At 44.7% G+C, this 20,045-nt stretch overlaps 1 protein-coding gene across 2 annotated transcripts in view; it reads right to left on the bottom strand.

Moving 5' to 3' along the window:
- SQRDL (sulfide quinone reductase-like (yeast)) overlaps positions 1-18,855 on the bottom strand; it is a 37,209-nt gene extending 18,354 nt beyond the window's left edge. Inside the window, exons 1-2 of one of the 2 annotated variants that reach the window (XM_012649445.1) lie at positions 18,563-18,855; positions 2,735-2,985 (exon numbers count right to left, since the gene is read on the bottom strand). In XM_012649445.1, the coding sequence (XP_012504899.1) occupies positions 2,735-2,968 (234 nt within the window). In that variant the 5' untranslated portion in view covers positions 2,969-2,985; positions 18,563-18,855. Of the gene's footprint in view, positions 1-2,734; positions 2,986-7,271; positions 7,331-18,562 lie in introns of those variants that run through there. The other variant, XM_012649446.1, reaches the window with a different exon arrangement.
- Between the last annotated feature and the right edge of the window lie 1,190 nt (positions 18,856-20,045).

The raw sequence follows: 20,045 nt of genomic DNA, 5'->3' as shown, positions 1-20,045 counted from the left end.
TGGTGTCTCCTATTATGTTAAGCTCTGAAGGACAGTCACTCAACATAAGAATTCTTCCAAGATCATCCAAAAAAGCTATAAACTGTCTTTAGGGACCACCTTATTATTTATGGCTGAAAGTTGATTTGGTGTTTAATATGTACATGTTATATACACATGCACACACACACATTATGGATACCTTTTATGTGCATAGATATAAAGAAAAATTAAGCCTGGCACCCTAAATACAGTACCTCAGCAGTATGTGGAGATAGTGGTAAGTGTGGAAAGTTTACAGCCACTTCTGGGGATCCTCGAAACTTCATTAACTTCCGATTGTGTTTCCCAAGCCCATGGAGGACCACAGACACTCCCAATTAGCCCTTCTCCTTTCTCCGGGGTTTTACACTCAAAGCTAGTAGGCACCAGCCTTTATCCCACAATGCAACACAAGCCCGAACTTTCATGATTTTCTGGAATTCTCTTGCTTCCAATGGTTCACTTTTGATCTAAGTTAGTTGTGAAAGTTCTAGACTCAGGGGCAAGAGGCAGACTGGTTTAATGGCCTCTGAGAATTCCAGTTCACTCATGGAGTGGACCAGGAGACCAGGAGCTCTCAATATCACCAAAGTGCCTAAAACTGGCTGGCCACAGCTGCCAAAACCCATGGAAGGGTGAAGAGGACACCAGAAATGTCTTTGCAATCTCCCTACAACCAATAGTGGATGTGAACAAATAGGAGGAGGGCAGAGGTCTCCAGGTGTGAGAGCTCATCAATGTCAAGTCCATCTTGAACAGGGAGAGAAACAAAAATACAAGCTCGGGTTTTTAGACTGCAAACATCACCTCCAGCTACCACTAAACCAGACTCAGCAGGAAAGTACCAAAAGCCTGAGCCACTGGCAGCTCCTTTGAGACACTCCTGCCCTGTGCTTCCTCTCAAGGCAGGACAGACTTGATTCTGGCCTCTTGAACTGTGCCCAGTCCCCAGAAGAGCCAGTCTCATTATAAAGAGAAGCCCAACTGGGAGACCTGCCCACAGGTTAGCTACAGTACAACATACACCGGAAAGAATGGCCACCTGGTACAGCTCTCTGACCACCATCATTTAAAGTGGTGTCCCTCAATTGAAGAGACACCACTTTAAAAAGGAAAGTGACAGACAGCGCCCCCTAGTCTCCTCTCAGACCACAGCCCTGGGTAGCAACATCCTCTACTGGGGAGACATCTTGGAGAGGAGTCTGCCTTTCTTGTCCTACCCTCCCCCCAAAATAGGCATCGGATCCATTTGCTTCTCCCTCCCAAGGATACAGCTCCCAACTGATGCATGACTAGTTCCATGGGAAACCTTAGGCAAACCACCAAAAATATTGAATATTTTTCTGAAGCTTTTGGACAATTTTAAAATGTTTTTCATGAAACTTAGTCTTCCCTCCTAGTGTCAGCTACCTTTTCTCCCTTATAATCTGTTTATAATCCCCTTGCACTTAAATTTCTCAAGCCCACTGACAGCTTTCCAGAGGCCTCTCAGCCATCCAACTCATCGTCCTTTCCCCAGACTAGAACAGACAGGAAAAGTGCAATGGCCACTGGTTTTCCTCCAGGTAGGAGAATGGGGGTGGCATAGTGTCATGGGTTGAATTGTGGGTTGAAGTTCTAATCCCAGTACGTATGTATGTGACCTTATTTGGAAATAGGGTTTTTGCAGATGCAATAAAATGAACATGAGGTCATTCTTGAATAGAGTATGCTCTAAATACAATGCCTGGTATCCTTATAAGAAGGTCACGTGGGCCGGGCGCGGTGGCTCACGCCTGTAATCCTAGCACTCTGGGAGGCCGAGGCGGGTGGATTGTTTGAGCTCAGGAGTTCGAGACCAGCCTGAGCAAGAGCGAGACCCCCTCCTCTACTACAAAAAAAAAAAAATAGAAAGAAATTAGCTGGACAATTAAAAATATATAGAAAAAATCAGCCGGGCATGGGGGCGCATGCCTGTAGTCCCAGCTACTCGGGAGGCTGAGGCAGGAGGATTGCTTGAGCCCAGGAGTTTGAGGTTGCTGTGAGCTAGGATGACGCCCCGTCTCTACTAAAAATAGAAATAAATTAGCCAAACAACAAAAAATATATATATATAAAAATCAGCCGGGCATGGTGGCGCATGCCTGTAGTCCCAGCTACTTGGGAGGCTGAGGCAGGAGGAGCACTCGAGCCCAGGAGTTGGAGGTTGCTGTGAGCTAGGATGACACCACGGCACACTCTGGCCCGGGCAAGAGAGTGAGACTCTGTCTCAAAGGAAAAAAAAGAAAAAAGGTCACATGAAGACACAGGGACACTGAGACGCACAGAGAACACCAAGTGAAGATAGAACAACTCAGCTGCAAGCCAAGAAGTGGCAAGAATTGTGGGCAACCACCAGAAGCTAGCAGAGAGGCGAGGGAACTGTGAGAGAATAAATGTCTGCTGTTTTAAGCCACCCAATTTGTAGTAATTTGTTATGGCAGCCCTAAGAAACCAATACAAAGGAGAACACAAAAAACAGAGAGATCTGTCCTCCCTCTGGCCCTCTTTCCCTCCACTTTCCCCCAGTCCTTTGGGATGGGCAGCTTCTTATGCCCAGGAGAAGCACTTGGAGACATGAAGGCCTGGTGCCTGACAGCCATGCCTACCCCACCCCTTACACACACACACACACACACACACACACACACACACACATGTGCACACACTCAGGCACTCAAAAGGGGAGACTTACCTCGCTGGGCTCAACAATAGCCACGTTCTCTGCACCCACCTTCCTCTTCATGCGGGCGGCCATGCTGATCCCACCGCTGCCCCCGCCCAGCACCAGCACCTCGTAGTGGTTCTTGGCTGCGCAGCTGGCCCCCGTGTGCAGCTGAAGGGGGCCGGCCTGCTGAGAGCCCAGCCTGAGGAGGCAGGCAAAGAGCCGGGCACGGGACCCAGACACCAAGGTGACCAGCGAAGACATCTTCAGGTGGGATCAGGCTAGAAGGGAACAGACAGGGCTGAGTGCCAAGGCAGAGACCACCATGGGACCAAGGCATTGTCTTTTGGAGAGGAAGGGGAAGCTGACATGTGATCCACTCCAGCTGGTCCCCACCATCTCTCAAGACCGCTTTCCTCTGACTGTGGTCCCCAGGTATCCTGGGAGCACTCGATTAGCAGCTAACAACCGGCTAGGTTTTCCGTCTCTCTCCATTCTCCTACCATCAGGCCATTAAGGACTTTTTCTGAACCAGGTATCCCCCACCCTTGAATCTTTCCTAATAACTCGTCTGTACCCATCCTCATCCATCCGTAAGACCCAGGGCACCATCCGGCTGTATCCAGCTGTGACCCATTCTCCTCTCAGGCATGCTCCTCAACGCTTTCTTTGGCTTCTCAGTCCATTGAAACTGACGTATGAGTCCAGATAGAGACCCGTAACATTCCTTGAGGTCAAGGGCACCCGAGACTTTGCTGAAGCAGAAATAGTCCGGCAAGAGACCCACCTTCTGCCACTCAGGGTTCTGACTGTGGCAGTCAGGGCCTCGGCCCCCACTCAGAGCCCTCCTGGCTCCGCTTACCCAGGGACGTACAATTTAATCAAATCACGCAGGCAAAGGCCCTCCACCCCTTCAGCAATTTCAACCAGGTGATTTAAAAAAGCCATAAAAGGAGCCCTGCCTGGTATCATAAGGTTATATTTTACGTAAAGAATCTGCACTTGCTGCTGACCAGCCTTTTATTATAGCCAATTCGGCAAACAATTTCTCCTCAGTAGTTCCTCTGAGAGACGCACTTTTACATTTAGGAAAACATGTTTCTAAGCTGAGCAGCTCGTGCTTTGGCAGAGAGGAAACAAAGGCTTCTCAGAGACTGGCCTTTGCTTCCCCCATGCATAGAATTGGCCTGACCTCTAGGCCCCCACCCACCTGTATAACTTTAAGGGCCACACTGAGGATCTCTCCCTCCTGGGTATTACAGTGCCCCAGGTTCTACCACCAAGTTCAGTCCTTCAGGTTCAACACCGCTCCAAGAACCCTTATTAACATGCAAATGCCCAGCCAGGGAATAACGCTTCTAGCTGCTAAGGTCACTAACATCTTAATGGAACAATTTAATTATGTCATTTCCCCCCACACCCTCCTCCCCCACTGGAGAAAAGGAAGGCTGCTGAGAGGATTAGAGAAGGCTGAGAGGGGAGGGGGGCTAGGAAAGAAAGAAGGGCAGGCCCTGGATGGGAAAAATGATGGGCAGTGGGAAGGAGGAGCCAGGGGTGCTAATTTTAATTAAGATTAACTCTATTTCAGAGTTTTGGCACCACTGACAATTTCCTCACTATTTCATATCTGAGAAGCAACCCAGAGCTGGAGGGAGGGGATTCGGAGGCCCCCAGTAAGGAGGGCAGGCTCATACATTGTTGCTGCCAAGTCTAAAATCAATGCAACCCTTCTAGAAAATAACACTTATCATCCTTGGGCCCTGTATTTCCATTTCTGAGAATCTAGTCCAAGGAGATAACCTCTAATACTGAAGAAGAAACACTATTACAAAGATATTTCTCACAAACTGACCCATAATATGTCAACCTTCTGTTAACTGATTTGTGGACTAGTGCTGATTATGTCCTAGGGACAGAAAAAAACAACTACAAGCTCCGTACCAGCCAGGGAAGGCTCAGGTCTCCAATTTAATATGGGGGCAGAGAGCAGTCTGAATGTCAGAACACTGGGGAAAGGATAAGTAAAATATGGTACACAAAATGACTTAGGTGGTCTTTTAAAATTATGTTTACAAATAATATATAAATAAAATGCTTATGTTATGATGAGGATACAAATTGGAAATGCAATATTATCTCAACTATGTAAGAGAAAATGCATTGGAGGAAAAAAAAAAAAGACAGCCAAAATCTATCTTAGCACTGGGTAAGTGGTTTTCTCTGGGTTTTAGAATAATGAGTGATTCTGATTTCTTCTGCTTTTCTGTATTTTATAAAAATTTTTACTATATACATATTAATGTTAATAAAATCTTCATTTTGATGGTAGTAACTAACAAATACTAAGTCCTTTACATGAGCATTTAACTTGTGAGTTGCCCACCGTTATCATCCCCTTTTACAGATGGTAAAACGGAGGCAGGTAGCAGTTAAGTGACTCTCTCAAGGTCATACAACCCATAAGTGCTGCCCTGTGATTTGAACCCAGGCCTCTACTTTAGACCTCTACACTATACCATCTGTGATCTTTAGAATAACTGTGTATCAACAACGACAAAACAATGCTTGTGTGATAATGTTAAATGGAAAACAAAAAGCAAATATATTTCCCACAACTTCCCAGAAAAAGGACACCATGTTTTCACGGTCCTGACACTGTATCTTAGCCCCATGGGTGGAGGAGGCCTGGCTAAGTTTCTTTTTTCCAGCCACTCAATCTGAGGTCATTTGACCTCCTAGCTCCCTTCCAGCCTAACACACTGTGGTTCTTCTCTTGAAAGTTAAGACAAATATTTCCCCACTCAGCCAAGAAGGCTGCTTCTGTCTTATTTCAGCAGTGACTCGTAGCCTGTTTCTGGATTCAGTATTTATAAACGCAATGTCCTCTGAACTGGTTTCATCCACATCATTAATAACAACCATGAAGCAGAATATCATGGCCTTTGCTGTCAAATTTCACTTTCCAACTATAAACAACAATTCCAAAAATACAAAAGAATGTTCTAGGGCAAATGTCCCAAGTTTCGAAACTCCCAAAAATCTCAGTAACTCTCTCCATCTAACAGTGTAACATCATCTAAACTTCCAGATCAGCAAACCTAGAACCATAATCTAACGCCGTGTGTGGAGAAAGCAGTCTAGAGTCAAAGACTAGAAGCACCCCAGGGCAATGATGAATAAGCATAAGTTTTTAAAATACCACTTTGGAACTGTGGCATAATAAAAACTATATTTGGTCCTTATTCTGGTTCCTATCGCAGAACTCCTAAAACCTTTGGAATTTTCTGAGTGATAGGAGTAACTTTTGTTGTTCAGAACGAGCCCCTGAGTTTGTGTTAATGAGGTGACCAAGGGTGGGACCCCTAGATAGATCAGGATGGGAGCTGGTCACCAGAAAGACCAAACACGTGATTGTGATTAGAAGGCTGGAATTTTCAGCTCCACACCTGATCTCCAGGAGGGGAGAAGCCTGAAGACCAAGTTCTAGAAAAACTCTTGAACACGGAGCCAAAGTGCTTCCAGGTCAGTGAACATGTTGCACTGGGAGGGCCGCGAGCACAGAGGGGCGGCGGAAGCTCTGCAGCGCCGCTCCCCATACCTTGGCCTACGTATCTCTTCTATGAAATATTTGGCCATTCCTGAGTTGTATCCCTTATAATAAACCAGTAAACATAAGTAAAGTGTTTTCCTGAGTTCTTTGAGTAGTTCTAGCTAATTATCAAACCCGAGGGGGGATCGTGGGAACCCTGGAATTCGCAGTCAGCCAGACACAAGTGTGGATCACCTGGGGACAAGCAGCAGATGCGCTGCCTGGCTGGCATCCGAGGTGGGGGCAGTCTGCGGGACTGAGCCTTTAACCTACAGGGTCCGTGCTAACTCCAGGAAGTAACGTCAGAACTGAATTGAACTGTTGGGCACTCAGTTGGTGTCAGAGAACTGACTGGTGTTGGGAACCATACGTTTTGTGTTAGACGTAGTGTCAGAAAATATCACTCAGGAACCAAAATAATTTCTGTTGTTGACTTAAGTCAATTGCTTCTGTCAGCTGTCTGTTTTTCTGGTTGTTGCAACAGCCAAACAATCTTAACCAGAAAGCAGAAGAAAAGAAAGGAAGGCCAAACTCGACCCTGAAGTCAGCAGAGAAGAAACAGAAAACCTCTGTCAACAGAACAGTCAAGGAGTATAAATCTAATATGACTTCTTAGTCACCCCAGAGGACAGCCTGAAACATATATACTTGTTAGTTTAAGAAATAAAAGTTAATTACCAATGATACAGAAGAATGCAACTACTTTATGTCTACATTCTTACGAGGTGAAACACACTTTTAAAAAATCAATAAAAAGGCAAATTCAGTTTTTACTTAACAAGTGACACATGTAATATATTTTATAATTAAATAATATCATGCTTTTAAGTTAGATAAAAATCCCTCTATTAATTCTAAATCAATTGAATGCCTCCTTCAAAGCATCCAAATAAATGCGCTGATATGTCCATAGTCTAACTGGAGAAGTAAAATCCCTGCTGATTGAAAGTTAAGAGAGCTGCCTGGTCATCTACTTACATCACTGGCCACTGGCTCCAGGCCAAGGTCTGGACAAGTCTTTGAACACCACACCTTTCCTCAGCGGCCCTTGCTGGACAAGCAGTACAGGCTGCCTGTGGGGTCAAAAACTTCCTAATCTCATGTCACATGACATTGTGTGTAAGCAGCTAAAATTACAGCATTCGTTGCAAAGGTCCACCAAGCCAGCAGGCTTGCAGTCAACGCTGCAGCTATTTCTGCTTCTGAGGAAACAGTGAGTCTTTTTACAGTTCCTAATTGTTTTATCTCAAGCCTAGGCCAGGCTGGGCCCACTTCGCTCTGATTTTCAATAACCACAGATCCAACCTTTAACAGACCACCTTTAAAGAACACTTCCAAAATCAAAGCAGAAAGCAAACAAGAAACAGCCTCAGCTCTTGCCCCTCACCCATTCCTCACACCGGAACTGGGCTGAGCTGTCTCTGAGCTGTCACTCTGGATCCCTGTGGCTTCTAGTCTCTGAGGCAAGAGTGAGCCTTGTCTACACAGCACGGGTCAGGTTTACACCTAATGCCCAGGTGGTGAGATGTCTGGAAGACTTCTCTTCAACTACATCCTCCCACTTGGGCTTTCTGGGCCTATTTAAGTCAGACCTAACATTATCATCAGTTATTTATACCTCATAACCAGATTATTTCCAGAAGAGAGGATTTGATAAGAAAAAGTAGGAAGAAATTATCATCATGATAATAGCTAACATTTACTGAGTGTTTACTGTTAATAGTTATGTTGTCTCAGAAACTCCCCACAACTCTGTAAATAGTATCCCCATTTTACAGATGAGAAAATTGAGGCTTAGAATAGGGTTAGAGAACTTGCCTAAGGTCACGTTACTAATAAAGTAGCAGAATTTAATTCAAACTACCTGATAATTCAGGCAAAATGTCTACTGGCTGAATTTTATTCTCATTCAAATTTAAAGCAACTTGGTTGAATCCCATGGAATGGAGTGGGAGGGAATATATGGTATTAAATTTTAGCTTACTAAGTAAATTGAAAAGAAGAAAATATGAGGTTTTTTGTCAGTAAGGTGCAATAATAGTACTGATTTAGTTTTTTAAGAGACTTTTTTTTATTTTTGGCCAGGTTGGTTCATGCCTGCGATCCCACCACTTTGGGTGGCCAAGGTGGGATAATTGCTTGAGGCCAGGAATTCAAGACCAGGCTGAGCAAGAGTGAGACTCCCAGACCCTGTCTCTACAAAAAATAGAAAAATTAGCTGGGCATAGTGGCGTGCACCTGTAGTCCTAGCTACTTGGGAGGCTGAGGCAGGAGGATCGTTTGAGCCCAGGAGTCTGAGGTTGCAGTGAGCTATGATGATGCCACTGCACTCTAGCACGGGCAACAGAGCGAGACCCTGTCTCAAAAAAAAAAAAGTCTTTATCTTTTAGAAATATACACTGAAATTCTAACAGTTAAAATGATTTAGAATTTGCTTGAAAATATTTCAGGAGGGTGTATAGGCGTGTAGGTGAAACAAGATGGGTCACGAGGTGTTAGCAACTTGAAGCTAACTGATGTACATATATGGGTGTTCCTTGTGGTGATCTGTTGTCTTATATGTTTGAATTGAAACTGCAGAAAGCAAAAAAATGGATGGGGGGTGGGGACTATTGTAAAAGATTAAATTGAACATTTAGCTGAAGAGATTTCCAAGTGAAGTACTGAAGATGGAGCCAGAGTTTTTCTTGCTGCTTTTAGTAAAATGCAAGAGAAAAGAAATAGACTGAAGGACTAAATGTTGAACAAAAATAAACTAGAACTATGCAGCTGTGAACACATGCTACATTTCATGAAAAAGGAAGGATGTCCCAGAGGGCAGAGCTGAAAACCACAGAGAATCATTCCCAGGCCTTAAAACCAAATGGAATTTGTCCAGTTGGATTTTGAAATTTCTTGGGACTGGTGACTCCTTTTTCCCTCTCATTTTCTCCCTTTTTTAACCAGAAATGTCTTTAACTTTTATTCTATGCCTATTCTACCATCGTATTTTGGGAACAAATAACTTGTTTCTTTAGTTTCACAGGAATTGTTCCCGAGGATAGATCATACCCAGAACCTCATCTATACATAATTAAATTATTTAGATGATGAAATGGAAACTTTTGAGCTAATGAGACTTAGATTAGAATTTGGACTTGAGTTAATGCTGTAATGGGTTGAGACTTTGGGGGAATTTGGACTGGAGGAAATAATATTCTGTATGTGGGATGGGTATGGATCTCTGGGAGCCTGAGTGTAGACTGTGACAAGCAAAATAATGCGCCGCTCCCCGCCGCCCCACAAAGATGCCTTAATCCCCAGGACATGTGAATATGTTCCCTTACATGACAAACGTGACTTTGTAGATGTAATTAAGTCAAGGACGTTGAGATGAAGAGAATAGCCTGCATTATCCAGGTAAGCCCAATCTAATCTAATCACATAGATCTTTAAAAGCAGAAAACCTTTCCTAGCTGTGGTCAGAGGCAGACATGACCATGGGAGAATGGTCAGAAAGATGAAAAGTTGCTGTCTTTGAAGATGGAGTAAGGGGGCCAGGAACCAAAGATGTAGGAAGTATCCACAAACTAGAAAAAGAAAGGAAATAGATTCACCTTTGGAGCTTCCAGAAGAAGTGCAGCCCTGCCAGCACCTTGATTTTACTGGTGAGACCTGTGCCAGACTTCTCAACTACAGTGCTGTAAGATATAAATCTGCAATAGGAAGCTAATACATATATCATCATACTTAATCTTCACAATTCCATGAGATAGATATTGTTATTCCCATTTACTTCTCTGAAACTGAGGTTCAGAGAAGTTAAATGACATGCTGGTTAAATTCACGAGCTGAGGCGGAAGGATCACCTGAGACCAGGAGTTGAAGACCAGCCTGGGCAACATAGCAAGACCTCATCTCTATAAAAAATAAGAAAAATTAACTGGGCAAAGTGGTGCAAGCCTATAGTCCCAGATGCTTGGGAGGCTGAGGAGGGAGGATCACTTGAGCCCATGAGTTTGAGGCTGCAGTGAGCTTTGATCACACTACTGCACTACAGCCTGGGCAACAGAATGAAACTCTGTCTCTAAGAGGAAAAAAAAAATCTACAAGCTGGAATATAAACCCATATTTTTGGAAGCCAACTCCAACACCCCTTCCACTAGTCCAGAAATGATGTAGGGTTAGAAAATAAAGGTACCCCATTTTTGGCAACTGTTCCTGAGAAGGTGGCCAAAGAGTTCAATGTTATACTCTTGGTATGCTGCAAAGGTTTTCTACTTATACCACCAACCATCTGGACCACCCCAGGGAAGGACAAGAAGGGCCCAGAGAGTGTCAGTGGGAAGAGATGAGACCAGAGTCTAGAACCAGAGTCTGAAACCATCCAGAGGTTTGAATCTCTCTGGGAAAGTAGATGCGTCAAAATGTCAACACATAACTGAGTGACTACAAGAAAGTTCCAAGAAGGGAAACGTAGGTAATACGACTGTAGAATCAGTGTGGGCTAGAGGGACTAGAGAAGCTGGGACTCGGGCTGGACTTTGGGCCACAGCTAAGATAAGGAACCAGGAAAGGCCATTTCAAGAGGATATAATAGTTGAGAAGAGGAGGAAGGACTAACATGTACTTCGTTCCACTAGAATGCATGCTTTGTCAGCGCAAGGGCCTGATGTGACATATTCACTGTTTTATTCCCAGCTCCTAGTACAGCAGCCAGTACAATGAAGGATCTTAGTAATATTTGCTAAAAAGAATGAATTAACCGATGGCTGGATTTATTCAATACTTTTATATGCCCCATATATGTACAATGAAGGAAAGTAGAACTTCATCCCAAAAAATGTATGCCGAGTGCAGAGGAAAACACAAAGTGCTAGGACACATCCCTACTCAAGCTAGAAAGAGAAAGATGTGCATACATCTAACTACCCGTAGCTTCAGTGGCAGAAGCAAAGTGCCATGTAATCAATATGAACCAAATACCATTAGGTGTTTTGATGAAGCATCATAGATGAAAGCTTGAGGAAACAGGTGGAATCCGAGCAGGGGGTAAAAGCCTGGCAACATTTTGGTAAGTGGAACTTGTACGGGAGGGAGGGTACACTAAGAGGAGGGAACAGCACAAGCAAATGAATCAAGAGGTGGTGACTGCCCTCCAGGTCTCTCTCCACCCTTCTCTGCCCGTGTTCTGAGCCCTGAGAGCACACCTGTAAGGTGTTCAACTGGCCTCCCTTGCCCTGTGCCTTCCTGTTGGGTTCATCCAATGGAAGGCATTACTAGAAGATTAGAGGTTGGAAAAGAGGGAGGTCAGGCTAAATACTCTCCAGCCCCCTTTCTGCCAAGCCTCCCCTCAGCAATAGCCGCATCCCTCAGCTGAAGGCCTTGGCTCCTGTGGGGTGGCCCTCTCCTCAGCTGCAGCTCCGTCCATCCCCTCTATGCATCCTCGAGCCCCAAACCAATACAATTGCTTCGCCCTCTCGTTCATTTCCCTTAAGCCTGCCCGAGCCTCTGTAAATAGTTATTTCATTAAGCCCTCGGTAAAAACACTTTCAGTGTGCCAACTGTTTCCCAGATATGCTGACTGATAAGACGGGAAGCCCAGCTTATCAATCAGGCAGTGTTTGGGCAATGACAGGCAGGCCAGATTTGACTGACTTTGAAATGACAAGAAGGAAATATCTTAACCGTATTATGAAGGGCCGTGCCAAGACACTGAGGCCTTCCATGGAAAAACAAAGCTCTGGGAAGTGATAGAACAAAGAGGGCAGCTTAAGAGGAATCTAGTGTAGAGCAAATTAAGTTGGAGGAGAAACAAAACCAGTTCGGCAAATCAGTTAGGAGAGTGAGTGTGAGTGATAGGGCCTGAATTAGGTGTTAGCATTAGAAATGCAAATAAAGATTCAGATAAAAGAGAGGATGGGAAAAAAGAATGATTTCGGAGAAGTAGAACGGCCTCTGGGAGAAAAACAAGTCAAAGCTGACATCCAGGCAGCTGAAGAGAAAGGAGTTATGTGAGCACAAACAGGGAAGTTAAGGCAAGAGCCTGTTTGAGCTTGTTGTGGACAATTGGATTTAAGGTTCTGGAAGTAGAATCAGTTGGAATGAGAATCGCCTAACTGTGGATAAAAAGGAGGGCAGCCTAGGGCAGGTGTGCACTGGGAAGAGAGAGAAATAAGATCACGCAGGCGTATGTTACTAACATCTAGGTCTGAGAGCTTAATCCTAGACAATAGTAATCCCATCTAGGGGTCACAAAGCAGCAATCTGCAGGCCAAATGCTGTGTTTTGTTTGGCTCACAGTGTTTTCTTGAATTTTGAACTAGTTGCCAACGTTACAAATTTTGGAGATCTAGCCAAAAAAATTCCAGATTGTTGGCTTCCGGCAACACCAAGCCCACATTCTCACATGGAAACCCTTGGCTGGAGCTGAGCAGTCACTGGTCATCTCAAGTTTCCAGTTCACCCCACCCCCACCCAGCCTCCTTGCTCATTTAAGTTACCTGCCCAGCCCTGGTGGGTATTTGAGCTTGCCGTCCCTGCGATGGCAGTGAGAGTCCTTGGAAATTCTTAGTGAAACTGGATTTAGAAAGATTTAGACACTGCTAAATTTGACTGGCTTTTAAAAAAATAAAGAAAGACTTAGAAAGATTCCCCTGGGAAAATTGACAGGATGAATTGGAGCAATTCAGTTGAGCTCAGCATTCTTGAGTGTTTACTACATGCCAGGCATTGTGCTAGGCACTGCAGAGCCAGCAGTGAACGAGAAGAGTCCGTCTATTGCAACAGGAAAGGCCAGGAATGCGAAAATCCATTAGATGGCTGTTTCGGAAATTGAGGCACCAGTAAGAGCTGGTGGGAACTGAGATGAAGCTGTGAATGTGAGACACGTGTTGAAGGAAGTTTTGCAACAATTAGCTGTATGGAATAAAGAAGAAGGAGGAATGTGAACTATGACATTACATCCACGTGTTCAGGCAGATATAATGGAGAGGATGTAACAGCACTGGATTTCTCAAAACGCAGTAAAAGTCCAAAGCAGAGTGAGAGAGAAGGAAATTACCACCCTTGAAAATCAACTGAGTGTTGTTCCGTGAAGGGATTAACTGCCGTACCCTTCCCCTTGGCACACCTCCTCTTGAGTAATGGCAGCGTTTCCTCGCCTGCGTGGAACTGGATTACTATATTGTTAACAAATAAGGAAAATGGAGCAATCTTAGCCCTTCAGGGCGATGTTGGAACCCTCCCTCTGGAGCTGTTATAAACCCAAACATTTGTTTAAATATTAAGCTATGAATCAAGTCCAGTTGTGGACAAGGACTGAGTCATCAAAGAAACAGGAGCAATCATATGCAGCTCTCTGATAATTCAAGGTTTGGAGCCACAGTGGGGTTCTTTAGTTCCCTAACTCATTAGGGACAAACTATGGGAATTTTCTTTAAAGAGTTACTAATTAAGAGTCACTAATGAAGATTCCAATGAAACAGTAGCTCCCTTTGCTACTGAGAAAGTTCCTTCAAGTTTCCCTAGCCTACAGTTTTTATAATCAGAGAAAGCATTATAATGGGAGGACTGACAATTTCACCGAACCAATACAATTGCTAAGCAGAAAACTAAAAATATATTTACATAAGGAAAATACTTGCATTCGGGCTCCAGAAAAGGAAAAAAATAAGTCATTCAATTGGATTATTTCAATTGAAAGTTAAGGGTTTTGACTGAATTCTATAGGAAAAAAAAAAAGCCTTGTTTTTCCACTTGCTTTAGTCAGTGGGGACTTGACTTCTCACGTTCTAGTGTATAAATAAGCACAACTCAGCTCTCCTTCAACCCCACCATTCACAGTTAGCCTCTGGTCAAGTATATTTGAGGTTTCCTTTCAAAGTCTTCATGTGCCTGTGTGTGCCCATCTGCAGACTACAGAACCCAGTTCCCTGGGAAAAGAAGCCTGATGTGGAATTACATTGCTACCAGTCACACAGCAGGGATCAACTTAGGCCTTGGTTTCCTGAATCTGTTAAATGACCACAGAAAAATTACTCATCAGCCTCGGGAGTCTCTCATGCAAGGAGACTCTGAATGGTAGAGTTTCATTGTAAACAGGGACTGACCAATTACCCAGGCATATCATTCCCTGGAATCCAGTGTGTGAGGTCCTAGCACAATGAGAAAAGATTCTTTAATTCCGAGGTATACATTTGTTCTTTGAACGTGGTTGTAGGAGACACTAAACTCAGTCCTTTAATGGTTAGGACAGAATGAGATGTAGACAAGATACCAGTTGTGCTGTTTTCCCTAACAGCGAGAGTCTCTATGTCCAACTAGATGACACAGGTCCACATTGCAAGTAGTGCCAGGTAGGGCTCTTCCTTAGCCATTCCAGGCCATACTTTCTTCATCAATGGGATAAAGGATTGGGCAGGCTGGCTTCAAGGAAGGAAGGGTCCCTTCCTTCTCTAAAGGTTTGTGATCCTCTAAATGAGGAGAAAAGGGACGTGAAGGTTCACAAGTTGGCATTCAAACAGCAACAAGTAGACATTTGTTCGGCTGACTCTTTAGATTGATCAGAGCTGTGAATTACTGTGGCAAAGAATGATAAGGGTTTATATCCAGAACTGGAACATAATCAAAATGAAAACCATTCCTCTCAGTCTCTGTCCCCAAGTGCCACACCTGCACCATTATCCACGGTGATTCACCGGGCAGCTGCTGTGGGTAGGTGCACTAACCCAGGCATAATAAAAGCATCTGGAAAAAAATCATTTGTTGAAGACTTGCTATGTGACCGGCATTATGATATGTGCTTTATGTAATTTCTCACAGCAACCAGAGAGGTGGGAATTATTATCTCCATCTTATAGGTGAGGAAACAGAGACTGCCAGACCTGAGCAAGTCACTTAACCATTTTGAGTCCATTTCCCTGAGTATAAAATAAGAAGATGTGTCTAACTGACATTGAAGACCTTATTACTCTGATTCGAAACCAGCTTAGAGTTGGTCACCTGGACCTTGGCTCATGATTATCATCCAAACTCAGATGGCCAGAGAATAAGATGGACATCTCATCCATCTCAAGCATCATTTACGTGCTCACAGAAACCCAAAACCAAATTTACTAGACTCAGTACTTTCTTGAGGAGCTCTCACAATGTATACTCTAAACAAGTTGGTTGTTAAAACACATCATTTTCCTATGGAGACATCGGGGACTGCCTCAGTCAAACAGCCAAGGAAACAAGAAAGTATCATAGAGCAAAATCACCACAGGCCCCACTTCCAAAAGTCAGGGATGGGTTCCAGGATAAAGACACAGGTATTTCCTCTCCATTAACATGGATAAGCTGGAGCTGCTAGTTCCCAGCTAGACAGAATGAAAGTTCCCAGCGGGCTGGGCTAAGACCGAAACTTGGACATTCATTATGATTAGAAGGGAGTCACCCCACGGCACTTAAGGATGTACCATCACCCCATCACCAACCATGTGTTTATAAAGCACCTACTATGTACAGGGCACAACAGCTAACCTGGGTCATTTGCTGAAGACACCAAGTTCTTTTCCTAACAGTCAGACTTGTAAAAGTAAATATAGCTTAAATGACCTCAGCCAGGATCCAAGGGACCATACAGAGTGTCTGTAGAAAGAAAGTATGTATAAGACTCTTCCAGGCAGGTGGGGTGCACAGTAGTATTAATTTGCTAAGGCCATCACAACAAAATGCTATAGACTGGATGGTTCAAACAACAGAAATTTATTTTCTCACGGTTCTGGAGGCTGAAAGTCCAAGACCAAGGTGTGATAGTACCGGCTTCTCCTGAGGCCTCTCTCCTTGGCTTGCAGACGACACCTTCTTGCTATGTCCTCTCACGGCCTTTTCTCTCTGCACACATTCGCCTGATGTCTCTTCCTCTTCTGATAAAAACACCACTCATATTGGAGTAGGGTCCCACCCTAATGACCTAATTTAACTTAATTACCTCTTTAAAGGCCCTATCTCTGGATACAGTCGCATCCCAGGACACTGGGGGTTAGGGTTTAACACATGAATTTGGGGGCAGGGAGGCGGCGCACACGGTCCATAACACCAGTGTTTGCCCTTCCCAAAGTTACAGGCATAGACAGCACCAGCGTGTTCGAAATTTCCTGTTTTACAAAGTTCTCTCCCCACCTCTTGCCCCAATTTAGCACTTTCACAGAGTAAGTCACAGGGATGGTTGGCTGGATCTACTTTACTTTATTAGTACCATACACATTTGTTAGACTACATAGACTTTTAAGGCTGGGAATTAAAAAGCAACTAGTTGGCTTCAGGCCTAGTCTGGGCAGCTTTTAGCAAACTACCCACACTTGCCCCTATTACCAAATCTTCAGAGTCAGAGAGGAGTTATGTAGCAGGTAGTGGATCAGGGAAAGGTGAAAAGAAAAGAGGAAAGAGGAATGTACATCTACACCCAGAAATGCCTCGTCATGGGTCTGTGTCCATTCATCGTAAGACATTTCCTGTGTTACAACACATCGGATTAACAAGCCTCGACACAGGCAAGATGGAGGAGAAACTGTTCTGCAACGAAATCCTGGTTTCCTTCCTACACTCAACTTCATTTTCTTTGGCAGAACACCACACACAGATCCATGGGCTCCGGCTGACATTTCAAGCACTCCAGATCCAGATGTGTTTATATATTTGTTCAACCAGTTTTAAAAAAAACCCTCAAATTTAAACAGTCATTTCCTAAACCACCAGCTGTCTCCTTGATGAATTTTTTTTTTTAGTTGTAGTTACAAGCAACCCTCTTCAACCCATGTATTCGTTCAATAAATATTTACTGAGTGCCTTCCATGTACCAGGTTTGGGGATACAATGGTGACAGCCATAAGCTTGGGAGGGATACAGACAAGTTCTAGTAAACGGTACCTACTTCACCTCTCTGTACCAGATGCAGTGCTGGTTGCCTTAAATACATGGGAAGGTGCTATTATCTCCACTGTACAATGAAGAAGCTGAGGCTCAAAGAAGTTCCAAAGCCAGGGTCATGCTGGACCTTGGAAGTGTCAGTGGATGTGTAGAGCCCAGAAGCCAAGTCTTCTGACCTCCTGACTTGCTGAGCAGTGCCCTTTCTACTATCAGGGGATTTTAACCAGAGGGCCATGAACTTCTGTGGAAAAAAATTTATATCTATTTTCACTAATATTTAACATTTACATCTTTTATTTCATTAATATTTAATTGAAATTTAACATTTTCTCCAATTATGTACGTAGGCAACAAACCACAGGAGTATTAGCAGTACCTAAGACTTCATCACCAATAGAAATCACAGTTATTTTCTTATTATACAGGTGTTGCCTATGTCTTGAAATATTGTTTATGCTCTTTACTACTTCAAAATTATGGTAGTTATTAGGTCCACTGCTAGATCTCATTATTTAATAAAGCATTAGTTTAAAAAAAAGGCACATATATAACTATATCATAAATTCTTTTAATATTTTGACAAGTGTTTTGCAATTAGTTTCCTTTATAATACTCTGTCTTTATTTTATACCTTTAAAAGTATTGCTCTGAGAAAGCGGTTCTTAGTCTTTCCAGGGCTGCCAAAGGGGTACATGGCACAAAAATGGGTCAGATCCCAGAGGGAGCCCAGGCAAATTCAGAGGCTTTGTCTCTGAGCAAAAAGCTAGGTTGGGGTTTTAATGACTAAAATACAGATGAAGAGGAAAGGAAAGGAGCCCTGATTCCACCAGAGGACCCTTTCCACCAGTTCCGGTTCGGCACATGCCCTAAATGCTCTCCCCTACAGGTTCCAGCCGCAGGTGACCCGTGGAGGGCCCCTCTGTCCCTTGCGCAGTGTCGGTGGATAAATGTGTCACCCTATGGGCAGACGGGCGATGTCAGTCTCTGACCCCCGAAGGCTGAGCACCCACTCCCGCTCCGGGACCGTGGTGAGTGACAGTCAACAAGTGGAAAGCGCCAGAAATCTCCACACACCAAATCCACAGATATTTCGGTTTTTAACCGCCCTTCGCAGATCGCCCTCTCAGCTCCACGAAGCTCCGATACTCGGAGAAGGAAGCAAAAGTCCCAAGACCGGGTCACAGACAAGGGCGGCAAAAGCTGCAGGTGCCCGGGGGTTGGGGAAAGAAAGTCTGGGGCGCCGCGCAATGCGTCTGCGGAGTCCCAGCTGCGGAGGCAGAGCTGGGCCAACAGCGAGCCTCACTGGTGATCTCCGTCCCCGCCCTGTCCCCCTCCCCTGGCCGAGGGCCAGAGATCGGCTCCCGGATGCCTCTTACCCAGGGGTGAGCGGAGCCTTCCGCCACTGCGTTGGCGCAGCAAAAACGGCCGATCCCTTCTGGGGCTCAAGGCCTCTGCTAGGGACCCGCCCGCCCTCCGCGCCCTCCAGGCAGTGGCTGGAGGCGGGGAGAGCGAGGCTCCCCCCAGGAAAGGTCGGGAAGTTCTCGCCGCTGCCCCGCCCGGCGCCGCTGCCCAGGCACCATAACCAGTGCAGACTGCATACCCGGTGCACCGGGGCTTTGCGTGCTCGCGGAGGACAGAGCCAGGAACTGGGGTCCAGCCGGCCCAGAGAGCTGCCCGCCGGGCGGGTGAGCGAGCAGGGCAGATTAACCCCTAACCCCAGTGGGCCCTGGAGCGTGGCCCCGCGCGCTCGTGTGCACAGAGGACACGGAGGCCACCTGACGGACCCGCCCCTGGGTGCCAACAGCTTTGCATAATCTGGACGGGCAAAGGTGGAGGTGGGGCGCTGTGGAGAGAGGCTCTGGCAGTTTGTGCTGGGTCCGCCAGGGTGCCCTGGGCTTCTCACCAGGTTCCTACGATTTCCCGGAAAGACAGCTATTCCCACGCTCATTTCACAGATGAGGCCACCGAGGCTCAGAGCAGCTCAGTGACTTGCTTTGGTGAGCGCTGGAGCGCTACCCTCAAAGCGCGCAGGCTGAGGTCAGCTGGCTTTCAGTCACTGGCCTCGACACAGTGTCCCATTCCATTTTCATGACCGGACATTTTCAATTGACTGTTCTTTCTACGTGGGTGCAAAGTGTAGATCAGTGGTTCTCCACCATATCAGATAAAGCAGCCCCTTTTTACAATAAGTACAGGGTGTTCCAAAAGTCTTACTGCAATTTCAAGCTTTAATAACCTCAGAAGTGCAAGTGCTGCAAGCTTTCCAAAAAAAAAAAAAAAATCCTTTGAAAGTTTATTTACATTTCTTTTACACTTTTATTTGGCTTTGTGAATTTTTAGTAATTACTTTTAATTGTTTCAATCAACACTTTCTATCTTCAGAGGGGCCGATTGCATCTATGATAAAATCACCATGAACAAACACCATAGCTACAAATGCAAATTGTAGACCCTTACTGGCAACTTGATTCCACCTGCAGCATTATTTCTGTGACATGATTTTCTGAAATGGTGAATAATTCTGAAGCTCTGAAAAAAATAAAGTATAATCTTCTCAATTATTTCCAATAGATCTGTTCCTGGAAATTTTGGTACATTAAATCCATGCAAAAATGCTTGATATTTATAATTATCTGAGCCATTATAGAACCTAATTTATTTTACAAAAAAATGGTTTTTTGCATACTTGAATGTTGGAGCAAGGGGTGGGACATCAGAAGTCGTGCAGGTCTCTGGACGGTTTATTGTTGTACAGCACTGTTCACATAGCACAGGAGGTTGGCATCCCTGGTTCCCACTCCCTAAATGCCAATAGATTGTGTCCCAAAATTTTGATAAATAAAATTGTCCCCGCTTTAT

This window comes from Propithecus coquereli, unplaced genomic scaffold (assembly GCF_000956105.1).
Source record: "Propithecus coquereli isolate 6110/MARCELLA unplaced genomic scaffold, Pcoq_1.0 Scaffold3, whole genome shotgun sequence".
NCBI lineage: Eukaryota > Metazoa > Chordata > Mammalia > Primates > Indriidae > Propithecus > Propithecus coquereli.
Note: the sequence above shows the minus strand (reverse complement) of the source record. Positions and strands in the feature narration are given on the sequence as shown.